General features: G+C 42.2%; 1 protein-coding gene across 1 annotated transcript in view; it reads left to right on the top strand.

Moving 5' to 3' along the window:
• Positions 1-276: 276 nt before the first annotated feature.
• The window catches only part of ITGAL (integrin subunit alpha L), a 69,986-nt gene continuing 55,788 nt past the window's right edge, over positions 277-14,474 (top strand). Inside the window, exon 1 of the mRNA XM_063138344.1 lies at positions 277-527. Coding sequence (XP_062994414.1) covers positions 467-527 — 61 coding nt within the window. The 5' untranslated portion in view covers positions 277-466. The remainder of the gene's footprint in view (positions 528-14,474) is intronic.

Raw genomic sequence — 14,474 nt, forward strand, 5'->3', positions numbered from 1 at the left:
TTAATTAATTAAATTTAATCGCTATAGACCCATTTCTGGTGCTCAGATGCCAAAGTCACACAAGAGCATGGTCTCTCTCTCTCTCTCTTGTGCTCTGTTGGTGACTGTGCTGATGCAACACACTTTCCTCTTTGCTCAGGGGCCACCTGTTAAAAACTTGACTCTTTCGTCACCATGCTGGGCGTGAACACAGGAAGCAATATGTTCTCCCCATACTCCCTTTCACCACCGCCCCACATTTTACTACCCTTCAGCAGAGAGAGGGAGAGAGTGACAGTGTGGTGTTGAAATTCGGAAGTGAGCCTCTCTCCTCCGCGTCTCTTCTGTTTTATTGCTCTGCCTGATCCCGTTGCTTCTCTTGAACCCCTGGTTTGGCTTTATCAGATTATTCAGTCGGTAGCCTGGCACCCTCTGCCAGCCATGCCCTCCAGAAAGTAAGACCCTGTGATTTCCACACTTCTCCACCATGGCTCGTGGCCTGCCTGCTGGCCACGTTCTGACACTGCTGGTTGGCTTGGCTTTGCAAGGTAGGTTTATTTATTTATTTGTGGCATTTTTATATCGCTGAGTACAGTGGAATCTCTCAGTGGTTCACAACCTTAACCTAGGTTAATAAGGGTTCACTATGGTGTGTCAAAAGCCCTGCTTTGAAGTCTCTCGTGGAATCAGCTGCACGCTGAACACATAGGTGTGCACACAGCACATTTCATTAGGGTGTGCACCCAGAGATTTTATTTATTTATTTAAGGTGAACATTTATTGAATACTTAATCATAAAGGACATTATTTTTATTCATTTATTTATTAAACACCGTAGATATCGATGCTCTATTCTGCGTTTGGATTGCCTGACCGTGGGAAGGCCGTTGCAGGTGGTGGTGGGGAAATGAGGACCACAATTCCCCAAGCCCCAGCATTGCTGGGGCTTTGCGGTGACACTGGCTGGAAGAGGGACTTAGGAGGCAAAATTAGCCTTTGGTGGGCCTCCTCCTAGCCTCTTTGAAGTGTGGCTCCTGGCAGAGCGATTCCTTTTTGCTCCTGCTGCCAGGAGCAACGGTATGTTGTCGGGGTGGTGGTGGCAGCGGAGCAACTGGAGGGTAGCTGAAGGACCATTCCCGCTGTGTCTACTCAATTCTCCTCTCAATTTGGCACTTATTGCTTGAGACATTAGGGTGTGCTTGGGCACACCCAGCACACCCCTTGCGCATGCCTATGGCTGGACATGTAACATTGTGCAAGGTGTAGCAGAGTTTAGCTCTGAGTGAGGACAATCTGCAGAGGCAGAAATTCAGTTGCAAAGAAATGACTTTATTGTAGGGAAAGGGGGTGTTGATGGTGAGAAAGACTTAACCAAGGGCTGTAGCTCAGTGGTAGAACACATTTTTGCATGAAAAAAAACCCAAGTAGAATGTTTGTCATGGCTTGGAATGTCTCCTGTTTGAAACCTTGGTGCGATGTTCTCAAGTCAGTGTAGGCCAGCTTTCTCTGAGCCTGCACCCTCCCAATGGGTTGGGCTAAAACTCTCACAAACAAATAGAAGGCAGTAGTTTTTAAATGACTAATATATACAAGGTGCCTGAACGCACACAACTACCCAAACCACTATTGGAGAGAGATGATTAACAAGAAACCCATTTATTATTATACAAAAATTACAAAAAAGCTGATGTATCCCATAGTTGTTAAACAATAGTGGTGTTGGGTACTATAATTCAATAAACCAATAATTGGAATGATATTCCTACTATAAGACCATGCAAGTCTATAATATAGCCCAACAAAAACACATTAACACACTTTAGTATATTAAACACATTTGGCAATACATCAGTACATAAACATATATTCACGGATATATTATAAATAAGGTTTGTTCTTATTATATTTTGTTCTTTCCAGCGTTGTAAGTTGTTGACAGGATTCTGCAATAAATTTCCCGTTTTTGCGGCTCAAGCTTCCTCGGAACAAACGCTACAGAGATAAGACAATATTATTTATATAATCATCACATTTAGTCTAGATATCTCTATAATTATAAAATCCAAGCACTCATTTCTAATTCAGCCTAAAAATCACTCACCCATATCAGGTTAAACCATCAATTATAGAATATTCATCCTCAAAAACTTTAAATGAAAAATGTGTACATTTGGAAAATGCAAACAAATTCACTTTTATCAATGGGAGAAAACGCATAAATTTCAAAGATGTTCACAATTGATTATTACATTTGGAAAAATATGCAAGAAGATAGTATGGATTTTCATGTAAAAAAAATCTCATAAACTGATACAGACTTGAGTCAGATTTTAGATGGAACTGAGAGAATGAGAGCTTGTGTTTTGCTGATTCCCTAACAACAGACCAAAAGATAACATCCGCAAAACGCAAACGGAACAGATTTAACAAAATTTGTACATCCTTATCAAACCTTATATAGTTTGTCCCTTAGCGTAGAAGTTGAGAGAAAGCCAACCTGGAGTACCACTTTAATGGGCAGCTTAATAGGCCAAAATAGACAGGTGTTTCCATGCTATGGAGATAAGCACATATTCCGTTACACCGTTCTAAAATTAAGAATAAAGTCACTGAGGCACCGTACAGCATTTTATGGAATTATCACACAAATATGATGACTTTAAATTTTTAGTCATTGATAGAATCTATATTGACCCATACTCTTGGACTGATTATAATGACTTATTACTCAAAAAAGAGGCTGAATGGACTTTTCGATTGGATACAATCTATCCACATGGTCTTAATGCTAGCATAGATGATTCGGTCTTCTTGGCAGGATAAAAGCCTCTTCCAATTAAGTAGCTGTTTTCCTTGATAAAAAGGACTACTGTGGTTATATTCAGACACAGCTGCTTTCCGCATTTTTCTTCAGACCATAAACAGACAGGCCAGTAAGATAACTTTTTGGAGCTCTTGGTAACTCTTCGAAACAGAAAGATGATGTTTATTTTCTAAAAGGTCAAATTTATGGTTTTCCACAGCCTTCAGTTGGAAGGGTTTTCTATCATGTCTCCCCTCAATCTTCTCTTCTCCAGGCTAAACATGCCCAGTTGTTTCAGTCTCTCTTCATAGGGCTTTGTTTCCAGACCCCTGATCATCCTCACGGCCCTCCTCTGAACATGTTCCAGCTTGTCATATTGACTGATTTTTTAAATAAATAATTTTATTGATTTTTTTTAACAAATAAAACAATAATGATTGATTTTTTGAACAGTTGTAACCTGCCGGTCTTCCTTGATAAAAGAACTTCAGACCGGTTTTCAGACATAACGTTTAAAACAAAGCAAACATAGTGTTGTCTTTCAAAACCACAGCCTAAGAAAACAAAGGGAGGAAACCCATAACTCTGTAGCAGCATATAGCAACCAAAATACCTGTCCCTGAAGAAATATCCTCAGCTGGTACCAAAGGCCTTTTGGAAAAGCCAGACTGTTTGCCTCATACCAGTGTTGGGGTTAGGTGGGTCTCCCTGCAGAGACCATTTCACAGTGTTAGTATAACCTCTACTTGTGTGGGTCCCATGGGGCTTAATTCAAATAAAACTTGCAAAGATAAAACTGAACAAATATGTATTTAGTAATAATTTAAATTATTAATAAAATAATTAAAATTATGCAAAAATGTAACAATTTCTCAGTACAAATGTAACAATTAGCCCTCCTGAGTCCAAACAAAATTATGGAGTTCTTGCTTGCAATTTTGCAGTAGCCCAGTCCCAAATTGTCTCTGGTTTCACAAGATGCTAGACATTTCAGTTGACTTTTTAATAGATTCCTTAACTTTAGATCACAGGACAATCCACAATCTGTAGCTTATACATCATAATTCAAGGTATTAGCCCTGCAATTATAATACAAATATAACAAAAATCAAAGATACAAAAACGATGCTGACCTCAGAGGTCAGCGTGATTAGGCAGTTGCTGCAGGCCCTGACCCTGCTGACTTTCTGGTGCAGACATATATACCCAGCAAATAGTGGCACTCCACTCCATGTGTCAGCCAGCCGCCATTTTAGATTACCTCAGACTAGGGTGACCATATCAAAAGGAGGACAGGGCTCCTGTGTTTTTAACAGTTGTATAGAAAAGGGAATTTCAGCAACACCTGGTGAAATTCCCTCTTCATCACCACAGCCCTGCCCTCTTTTGTAGAGTGACCAGATACAAAAGAGGGCAGGGCTCCTGCAGCTTTCTGTGGTGATGAAGAGGGAATTTCACCAGGTGCTGCGCGCATACAAATGACACCTGCTGAAATCCCCTTGTTAAAGATACAGGAGCCCTGCCCTGCTTTTGATATGGTCACCCTACCTCAGACGCAGTGCCTGACCTGAGGTGGGACATTTGGGATAATGTAAGATAACCACTGGTTGAAACACAAGCTCTGTCGAGAAGTGCGCCGACCAGCCGCAAGCCTCACTGGCCCTCCCATGACAAGTTTCCTGGCAGCCAGCAATGTTTCTGAGTGAGAGCCAAGCTGGCACTTTTCAAAAGTTTCCTTGTCTCTCACCAAGGTAAACACAGTTGGTCAGTGTAATATACAGAAATAGTCAAAGATGCATTCTCTCAGACTACCAGACTGGGTAATAAAGAGCACTACACGCTGTAGTGCTGGTAAGCTGAATAAAAAGGTTGTCGTCAGCCTGTTTATGAGAGACCAGTCAGGGCCCATCCAGTTCATGAGTGAAGTTGCAGCAAGTAGAGGTTTGTTACCGAGGGGACCATTGAAAGTTCCATGTGGGCCCTACAGAATGGGACTTTCAATGGGCCCCTCGATAACAAACCTCTACTTGCTGCAACTTCACTCATGAACTGGACAGGCCCTGACTGGTCTCTCATAAACCTATGTCTGTCACCTCCCAAATATTTGCTGGTCCTACAGTCATTAGAGGGCACCTTGCTCGCCCTGTGGGATGACTTGTGTGCTGGAGAGGGAAATGGGGAGTGTGACCCTATTGGTTCTCTTGAACTTCTCAGTGACTTTTGATACCAACAACGTATGGTTAGGCAAATGCGAGGTTACATTGGCACTGGCTGTCAGTCCATTTCCGGGCCCAATTCAAAGTGTTGGTTTAGCCTTTAAAGCGCTGAACTACTTGGGGCCTGGTTACCTGAAGGAATGTCTCCCATAGTTATACCTACCCAGACATAAATATCATCCTTTGAGGCCCTCCTCCTGGTGCCTCTGCCAAATGAGCAGGTGGCCACAAGGAAGAGGGCCTTTTCAGTGGTGGCACCTGGTTGGGGAGTGCTCTCCTCAGAAAGACTCACTGTTATGGTCTTTCCAATGCCAGGTGAAGACCTTTTTGTTTTCCCAGGAATTTTAAGAATTGCTTTTAATACTTTATTCTGCTGCGGATTTTAATTTGCACAGTTTTTTATTGTAATGTTTCTATTTTATGTTTTTAATGTATTGGTCACCTCCCAAAAAAATTTGGTTATTGTACAGTTAAAAAACAACAACCAGCCCAGGAGGTTTGCCAGAAAATAAAAAACAAATTGACAACTCTATTTGCCAGATGCCATAAGGACTCCAAGTCACATTGCAGTCAGTAAACCCACATTGCGCTGTTCTATGAACCCTGCAGTGGCACAGATATATACCCTCCACTCTTTTCTCTGCCTTTCCCCCCCTCAGCACATCAAGATTTCCCCCCTCAGCCTCTGCAACAAAAAGTGTGTGGGAACCCACCTTTCTAGCATCAGTGGTGGCAGTGACAGAGCTGTGGCTTACTCTTTAGTTGCAAATAAAGCCCTTCACCGCTGCAGGTCTAAAAGACAGAGGAGGTGGTATCCCAGAGGGGAAATCAGCTGACCTAACATGAAGCCGCTTCACCGACTTGTGGGATCTTGGTGTGATCTGCTAGCAATGTAAAAGTTACCGGATCTTTAATGAGCTTTGCTGCTCTGCTTTTTAGGAGCAGCAGCCCAGCACACAAGCACAGAGCAGATGAAACGTTGAATGAATACCTTGGAGAAGCAGGTAGAGAGCAAACTCAAGTCTGCTTTTTATGTGTATACATGTACACCAGAGCTTCTTTCTTAAATTTACATCCTGCTTTTCTACTACAAATAGTGCTCAGGGTGGCTAACAACAGTAAAAGTCAATATACAGTAAACTAATAATTATCATTCAAATTGATAATTCAAAGCAAATCAATTAAAACACATCCATAAATAAATGAACAGTACCCACAAGTAAAAACCTAGTTTGGCAAACAACAGCTGAATAAAAATGTATTTGCCTGCCAAAAGAAACACAATAAAGATCAAGCTAGCTTGGCCTCCCTTGACCGAGAGTTCCAAAGCCTGGGAGATAGATTTTAAAACATGCTCCCTCTATTTCAGATGTATAGGCTATTCACAATTCTTATTTAACTTCTACATTTCCAAACTCTCTCTCTCTCTCTCTCTCTCTCTCTCTCACACACACACACACACACACACACTCACACAAATACAAAAATGACTTAAAAAGAGGAAGAGGAAGAAGAAGAAGAAATACAATGCAAAATCAAAATCCATATAAAACGACAGGGCTCATCTACACCAAGCAGGATATTCCACTATGAAAGCGGTATATAAAAGGCAGGAGCCACACTACTGCTTTATAGCGGTATTGACACATACTATATACCGCTTTCATACGACTTTCATAGTGGAATATCTTGCTTGGTGTAGATGTGTCATGGGCCCCAACAGTTGCCAGTGCACTTCAGTACCTCTATAAAGGAGTAGTGTAGATCCTGCAGTGCACTTCAATACCACTATAAAGCAGTAGTGTGGCTCCTACCTTTTATATACCGCTTTCATAGTGGAATATCCTGCTTGGTGTAGATGAGCCCTTAGTCAGAGTTACTCATAAAGGATGAGGTATGTTGGCCACATGTTAGAATGTTTCTCAAAGGAGGCAAGACCTTGAAATCCTCAGCCCATTGTATGGTTGAGGTGGGGTACCTTGCCCTTCTACCCCTGTAATATGAATCCCCTAGCCACCAACACTGCATCTGGATGATGGATAACTTCCACACCATGGAAAATTAATTTACTAATGCATCAGCATCTTTGAAGTATAATGAAATATCCAAGACAAAATTGATGTGCCTAATAATGTCTATCCAGAAGGTAGCCACCACTGTACATGCCTAAATCAAATGTACCAATGATGCATCTGTTATCCCACAGCACCAGCATCTATTGGAAGGTGATAGTTTTTTCAGAAATAGGCATTATGGCACCCATTACACCCTGAAGAGCCATCTCTGCTGTAGAAGGCAAAGGGGAATCTAGAATTAAGGTCTGCACTTTGTTTAAGGCTAACTTCTCAAGCCTTTGAACACTTAGCAAATGAGCAAGCCACTTCATGTGCTTCTTGGATGACCCTAGCTTTAAACACCAAGGAGCCAACTTTTTCATTGGCCCTGCTCCCCTGCCTTTACCGGCAGCCTGACATAAAAATAAAGTAGCAAATTAAACTCTGCCTGTCACTTCCTCTCTGTGCCAGGAAAACCACTGCTTGCTGATGAGACTGCACAGCAACAAGGCCAACTTTAAGAAGTTGAAAACCTGTTGGAAAGAGAAGTCTTGAACCCTGATCAACTCTGGTTTAAATTTAGCCCAGGCGCCTCCTCAGCCTAAAACCCTCATTCCTGGCAAGTCCACTTCTCTAGCAAGCATTTCTGTCCACCCACAGATATTTCAACACAGAAGGGGATCCTTCAAGCTTCCTTTTTTGTTATGCATCACCTGATCCCAGTCAGCTGTGAAACAAACAAGGATAGAGACACAAAAATCTCCCCACCCAACCCTAAATTGGGTCTGTCACCTGATTAAATCATTCAAAGGTTGCAACCCTCTGCATGCTGTCCTGGGATCAAAACCCACTGAGCACAGCAGGATTTACTTCTGAATAAACTGGGCATGGGGTTGCAGTTGTCAAAGACAAAAATCCCTTTGGTTGTAAAGCAACTTTATTGAGTGTAATACAGCTGTATGGAGAAAGTCCTACAGACAAAGAACTTCTCAAGTGGCAGTGTGAAAAGCAGGTATATTTATACATAGTAGCATCTTAACCAATTAGCAGTTAGCAAAATTCTAAAGCAAAACAAAGACAAATCAAAGAAAATTTCTTCATTATACCTTATCAACAGATGTCCCATAGCTCTTCTGGCAATGTCAGATTGACTTGGATGGTCAGTCCTCTTTATCAAGCTAGCTTATTTGTCTTCTTGACCAATAAGGTCTTGACAGTTAAAGTGCAGGAGCTATACTAGAGTGACCAGATTTAAAAGAGGGCAGGGCACCTGTAGCTTTAACTGTTGTGATGAAGAGGAAATTTCACCAGGTTCTCTATATATACAAATGACACCTGCTGAAATTTCCTTTTCAACACAATTGTTAAAGATTCAGGAGCCCTGTCCTCCTTTTCATATGGTCACCCTACATAGGAGGAGCAGGAGTAGGAAAAAAAGAAAAGAAAAAGTGGCAACCCTCTGGTGAAGCATTACTAGAGCTTTCAAGGGGACATCATGTTTATTATGTATACATGTTATATTGTAACATATATGCACATGCCAAATGTGTACAGGCGTACAGAGATTAGCAGCCAACCTCCACCTTGTGTACCCAGGGTGGGGCTGGGGCATTGTGTTTCCATCCTTTTTATTGGTTTACAGTATTTTATTTCTTACAATATTTGCAATGCAAAAAGCAGCTCTCAGCACAAGCGAGCTCTGAGCCTGAGAACCAACGAACAACAGGGTACCCAAACTGCAACAAAAAAATATTGGTTTGCTTCAATTTGCAAAGCTGAGGACATAGGACTGAGAAACCTCTGCTGGGACCACACGGCGCCTGCCACTTGTAAAACTGTGAAAGAGTTGCGCACGTTGCAAAAAGTGTGAAATGTGTGTTTCCTATTACTCTGTGTGTGAACAATGGAGAGATAAGATCAGAGGGTGCCTCATCTTGGCACGGTGCTCAAGCATTCCTCACTGCCACCTACAAGTATGAATGAATAGAGTTTATTGAACTCTATCAAAGCCATAATCTTTAGGGAGAACCCTGCCCACCAGGACCACGTTTGCAAAGAGTGAGGCCTTCTCTGTGTTGGCTCCAAGGCTTTGAAATGAGCTCCTGAAACACCCCTCACTGTTACCTGTGAAGATGCCATAGACCTAGGCTATATCTACATGAATGCTTTTTATTGATATTGAAGAGTACCGATAACAGTTGGGGCACACTAGGCATTACGTATCCTGCTTTTCTAGTGCTATTTCCTGTTTTATCCAAATTATCGCCACAGATGTCAATGTGTGTGCTCCAAGCAGTGGCGGCACTAGAAAAAAAATTCGGAGGGGGGGGACAGCAGGGGCAAAGTATATTTCTAGGTGGGCAGGCTGTGCCCCACATGTTAAGGTCTCTGAAGAAAAATAACGGTATATCTCACGCTATAAATGCCATCCTAACCATATATTCTGAAATAAAAAATATATTGATTTAGGTGGTGGTTTTTTTAAAAAATAGCATGTATTAGCTAAATTCAAATTGCAGTAAGGAAAAAGCATTTCCTCGACATACAGTTTAAACAGACAGAAGACTTTCTTTAGAAAACAGTTACTTTTAAACCAGTGCAGGTAGAACCAGGAAGGTAGACTTTTAGTGCAAGGAAAGTAAGAGCAAAATGTGGGCCCTGTACACCTAGGAAACCCAATGTATGTTGTTGTGTGCTTATATAATGCCTATTTCCTTTGATATGTTCTTTATGAGCAACACTTAATTGCACAAAAACTGAGCCTCCTTTGGATTTCTGTGTTTCTTTGTAACTCTCCCATGCCACCATACAGGCTTTGTGGACTGCACTTCTGTTATGCAGCTTCATTCCTGAATCATTAGCAGTAGCTTTTTCCCAGTTGTACCCTTTACGAGTAAATGGATTTTCAGCAGTACAGGGATCTTTTCCAGAGAAATGGCGACAAACAAAGCAAAACACAGCATTTTGTATTACACTGTAGTCTAACCAATAGCATTTGTACCATGCTGGGTTGAAATGTCTCCATGACGATTGGCCATATTTTGTTGATGGATAACTTTTTAGTGCTGACTGAATTGGACTTTCTTCTTGAGACTATGCAATGTCACTTGGACCAGGTAACTTTTTTTTTAACAAAGGGAGACATTAACTCAACCCCTAAACAAGCATCTGGCAACTCTGAAACACTTTCGTCTTCAGAATTATCTATTTCAGAACTATCAGACTCACTACTACTGCCAGATCATTCCTCCTCCCAGTCAAGTTCTGGTTCAGTTAGTCTTTCCAAGGAACCTAGGGCGGTTGTGGGCTCTCCCACACTAGAGGCCTTCAAGAGGCAGCTGAACAAGCATCTGTCGGGGATGCTTTAGGGTGGATTCCTGCATTGAGCAGGGGGTTGGACTCGATGGCCTTGTAGGCCCCTTCCAACTCTGCTATTCTATGATTCTATGAACCCTGTGTTTCTGTGACATCAGACCCTTTCCTGAGTTTTGCTTGGCTAGTGAAGTAGTAGTCTAAAAAGATGACGCTCCTGATGAAGCTGGGTGGGTTTTTTATTATTATTACAATCCATTGCCTTTGTAACATGTAATAAAAGAAATAAGAGGCATTGAATAAGGTGGGATTAATTGATGAAATTCTCACAATTTATTCTTGCACTGTGAGTAAATTCTCCCCACCCCCATTCCTAATTCTCTGAGGAGAAAAAAGGAGGACTTGGAGAAGGTACAGATTAATTTTTTTCCTCCCCCTCTCATTTTTCCTGGCCTACTGTAATGAGAAAAAAAGGAAGAGATCCATGGAATAAGTGCTTTTCTAGCTGGGCTGCTGGTGCTGGAGTATAGTTTGGAGGACTCCCAAGAATAAGTTTAGGCATCATGTGTTTTAAGTGTGATGCAGTTATGAGTGCCCCCATCCCAAACCTCAGTTCCCTAACCCTAATTGGTGGGGCAGAAAGTGGGTTCACTGGAGACAGAGCCAAGGGGGTCACCATCCTCCTAGAAACCTCTCTAGAATAACACAGAGAAAGCAGTTTGTGGCAGAGCCCACTTATTGAAGCAAGGGGAGGTGAGGAAGGAAGAATCCCACAGGCAAACTGAGGTAGGAGGCAAATAAGAGTCAATTACTGCAAGAGAGAGTGAGTTTGGGTTGCATAATTGCAGCACACTAAGTTCCCAGAGCCAACAGAGAGCAGGCTTTTTTAAAAAATGTTTTAAACACACACACACACACACACACACACACACCCCAAGGTATGTCACAGCAAGAGAAAGGCATTTATAGACAAGCCCATCTCTCCAACATTTAAATTAAATGCAGTCCTTCCTGTGGTCGCTGCTGTCCCCCACTGGGGATTTTTAAAGAAAAAATGGCATCTGTAGCAGTGGTGGAACACCCAAAGCATCAGAAATATAGTTTATTTGCAAATTGTTTGAACCTTTTAGCATTCCGTAACTGCTCTGTACCCTTTGGATGCTTCATATCTGCTATGGATGACTTAAGAAAAAATTGCACTTGTGGGGTGTGTATGTGCAGCCCACAGGTGGAGGATCCAGGGGCCCAAAATGGCTCCCGGACCTCCTGCAGGTGTTCATCCCTGGACTAGAGGGTCTCCAAATTCCCTTCCAACTCTTAAGATTCTATGGCTGTTGTAACCTAGGAGTGAAACTGGCTCATACTCCACTGCCTTCCTCTTCTCGCCTCTCTTCCTGTTGAGGAATGAATTGGCCCACAGCTATTGCTTGTTTGAAACGGACTGCTTCTCTCTCAAGCATGTGGCTGCTGCACTGTGTTTTCTTCCCCATCGGGGTGGGTGGGTGGAGATCAGCAGGGAAAATAAAGCACCCGGCCACAGAACCTCTGCGATGCGCGTTTGCCACCTTCTCCCATCTCTAGCAACTGGCTGTGGGATACTTAGTTCCCCTACAAGGAAGAGGGTGAAAAACGAGGAGGTGGCAGCAATGGAGCTGGCTGGGAGCTGTTGCATACAGCAGCATCTGTCAATGTGCTAAGATGCCTCAGCTGCGCATAGATTTAAAAGAGAGTTCAAAGTATGTACTTTTATGGCTCTGTATATGCATATGGACTTTGAGGCTTTCCCACTTCTCCTTGAAGGATCACCATTTGGGGCAGTGACTTAAAAGAGTGTCTGTTCTCTCTGCTGGTTACTGAGAATTTTTTGTTTTTTAAAGAAGACTATACTGTCTTTAAAAAAAAAAAGAAAAAAGCTTTATAGCTGTGGTTTTATTTTGAACCTGCAAGGGTTGCTGGAAGTTTCTATCGCTTGTTATATCTGAGGAACGTGGGCTTGAAAAAAGCAACGTAAAGCACTGTGACATCAGTATCAATCTTGTATATTTTGGGCTCCATGACACCCACTTTTTTTATCCAGCTTTCATCTGTGGTTTCCCCCTCTGTTTCCTTAGCAAGTCAAGCACTGGGCACTTTCACGTCTGTGCATTGTTGCACTCTTTCAGCTCATGTATCTTTTCACCTGCAGCACTACTATGCCGGTGAAATCTCCCTCCCCTTAGGAAAGGTTTACAGGGGAGGAGGAGCGAAGGTTTGTTTTGCTCGTTTCAAAGGGTGGGCAGATGAACAATCATTTTAACTAATTTCTTTTGTAAAGGTGGTCAGGTCCCCTCCTTTGCTCCAAGGGAACCAAAATGCTTACATCTGCATATGTTTTAAAGATAAAGAGATCAAACTTGGCATGGTGATAGCTCTTAAGGAGAGCTTTAGCCACTCTGAGTTTGAATCAGATTGGTTCATCCGTTGATTTTAAGGAATTTTTAAAATGCAAACTTAAAAAATGCTTACATCTGCGTACGTTTTAAAGCTAAGAGATCAAAATTGGCACAGTGATAGCTCTTAAAGCTCTCAGCATGCCAAGTTTGAATCAGATTGGTTCATCCCTTGATTTTTTAATTTCCCCCCTTAAACCCTTTCCCTCATAGTCCACCAATGCAAAGGATCGCTTTTTCTTTCTTTTGATCATGTGAAGCTGTGCATCTCCAAGTTCATAAACTACAGATCTGCTGGTTCCCTTACTCAAGAGTAAATCCCATTGATTTCAACTGCATTTACATCCAAGTCATACTAAAATCAGATGCTTGCTCACTTTTGAGTAAACCCCACTGAACAGAGAGAGACTTATTTCTGAGTAAACAGAAGTAAGCTCTCATAAGTAAGCATGGGGTTGCAGAGCACTTCTTTCCAGTTTGCTGTTTTAGACTTAAAAAAAAAAAAGTTTCTAAGTTACCCCACTATTAAAGGTCAGTTCTATACGTTCTAAGGCGAAGGACTTTCCTATAGCATTCCCCTTGGAGTCCAATAATTATTGGCCACATTCTGAAGGTCACCTTAAGCGTGAGAAGAAGGTGCAGTGTGACCTTTGGACTTGCGCAATCTTACTCTCTGTTGCAGCCACAAGGCGTTCAAAAGCCTTTGCTTCTACTTCTCATTAACTGCAGTTTTCTGTGTTATTATCCAAACCAGACAAACTGTGATTAAGCTTGACTAGGCTAAATGCAAACAAGCCAACTTCAAACCACAGTTTACAAAGCTGGCTTGCCTCTTAGAAAGGCGCTGGAGGTAATAGTTCAAAGGGAGCTATTGATCCGTGAGCAGGCTTATATACATGCTGTCTACCTCACTTTGTGGTTCAGTGGTTGCAACTGGGACGTTCCCCTCCTCCTTAGTAGACCCTTGCTCACAAGTAGACCCAGAGTAGACTGATTTTCTGGCAGCCAAGTGGGCACTCTGAGAGGGTGACCATATGAAAAGGAGGACAGGGCTTCTTTATCTCTAACAATTGTATGGAAAAGGGAATTTCAGCAAGTGTTATTTTTATTAATGCAGCTGAAATTCCCTCCATCACAGCAGTTAAAGCTGCAGGAGCCCTGCCCTCCTTTAAATCTGGTCACTCTAGTATAGCTCCTGCACTTTAACTGTTGTGATGAAGAGAGAATTTCACCAGGTTCTCCATACATACAAATGACACCTGCTGAAATTCCCTTTTCTATGCAATTGTTAAAGATACAGGAGCCCTGGCCTCCTTTTCATATGGTCACCCTAGTATCTGGCCATGCTAAGCAAGGCTCCTGCAGCTTTAACTGTTGTGATTTCAGGGAAATCCCGGGCAGGTTTCAGGTTGACTTACGAGCTGTGTGCCTCTTGTCATTTTGTGGAGTTACCAGGTTTCAGGATGACTATAGGATCCAGACCGAGTCATAGTTAAGAATGTAAGAAAAGTTGTGCTGGGTCAATCTAAAGGTCTATCTAGTCTAGCGTTATGTTCCCACAGTGGCCAACCAGATGCCTATTACAAGACCACAAGCAGGACATAAGTGCAACAGCACCCTCTCACTCATGTTCCCCAGCATACTACTGCTGATACTGGAGGCACAATATAGCAGGGATGCA

Source organism: Elgaria multicarinata, chromosome 11 (assembly GCF_023053635.1).
Source record: "Elgaria multicarinata webbii isolate HBS135686 ecotype San Diego chromosome 11, rElgMul1.1.pri, whole genome shotgun sequence".
NCBI lineage: Eukaryota > Metazoa > Chordata > Lepidosauria > Squamata > Anguidae > Elgaria > Elgaria multicarinata.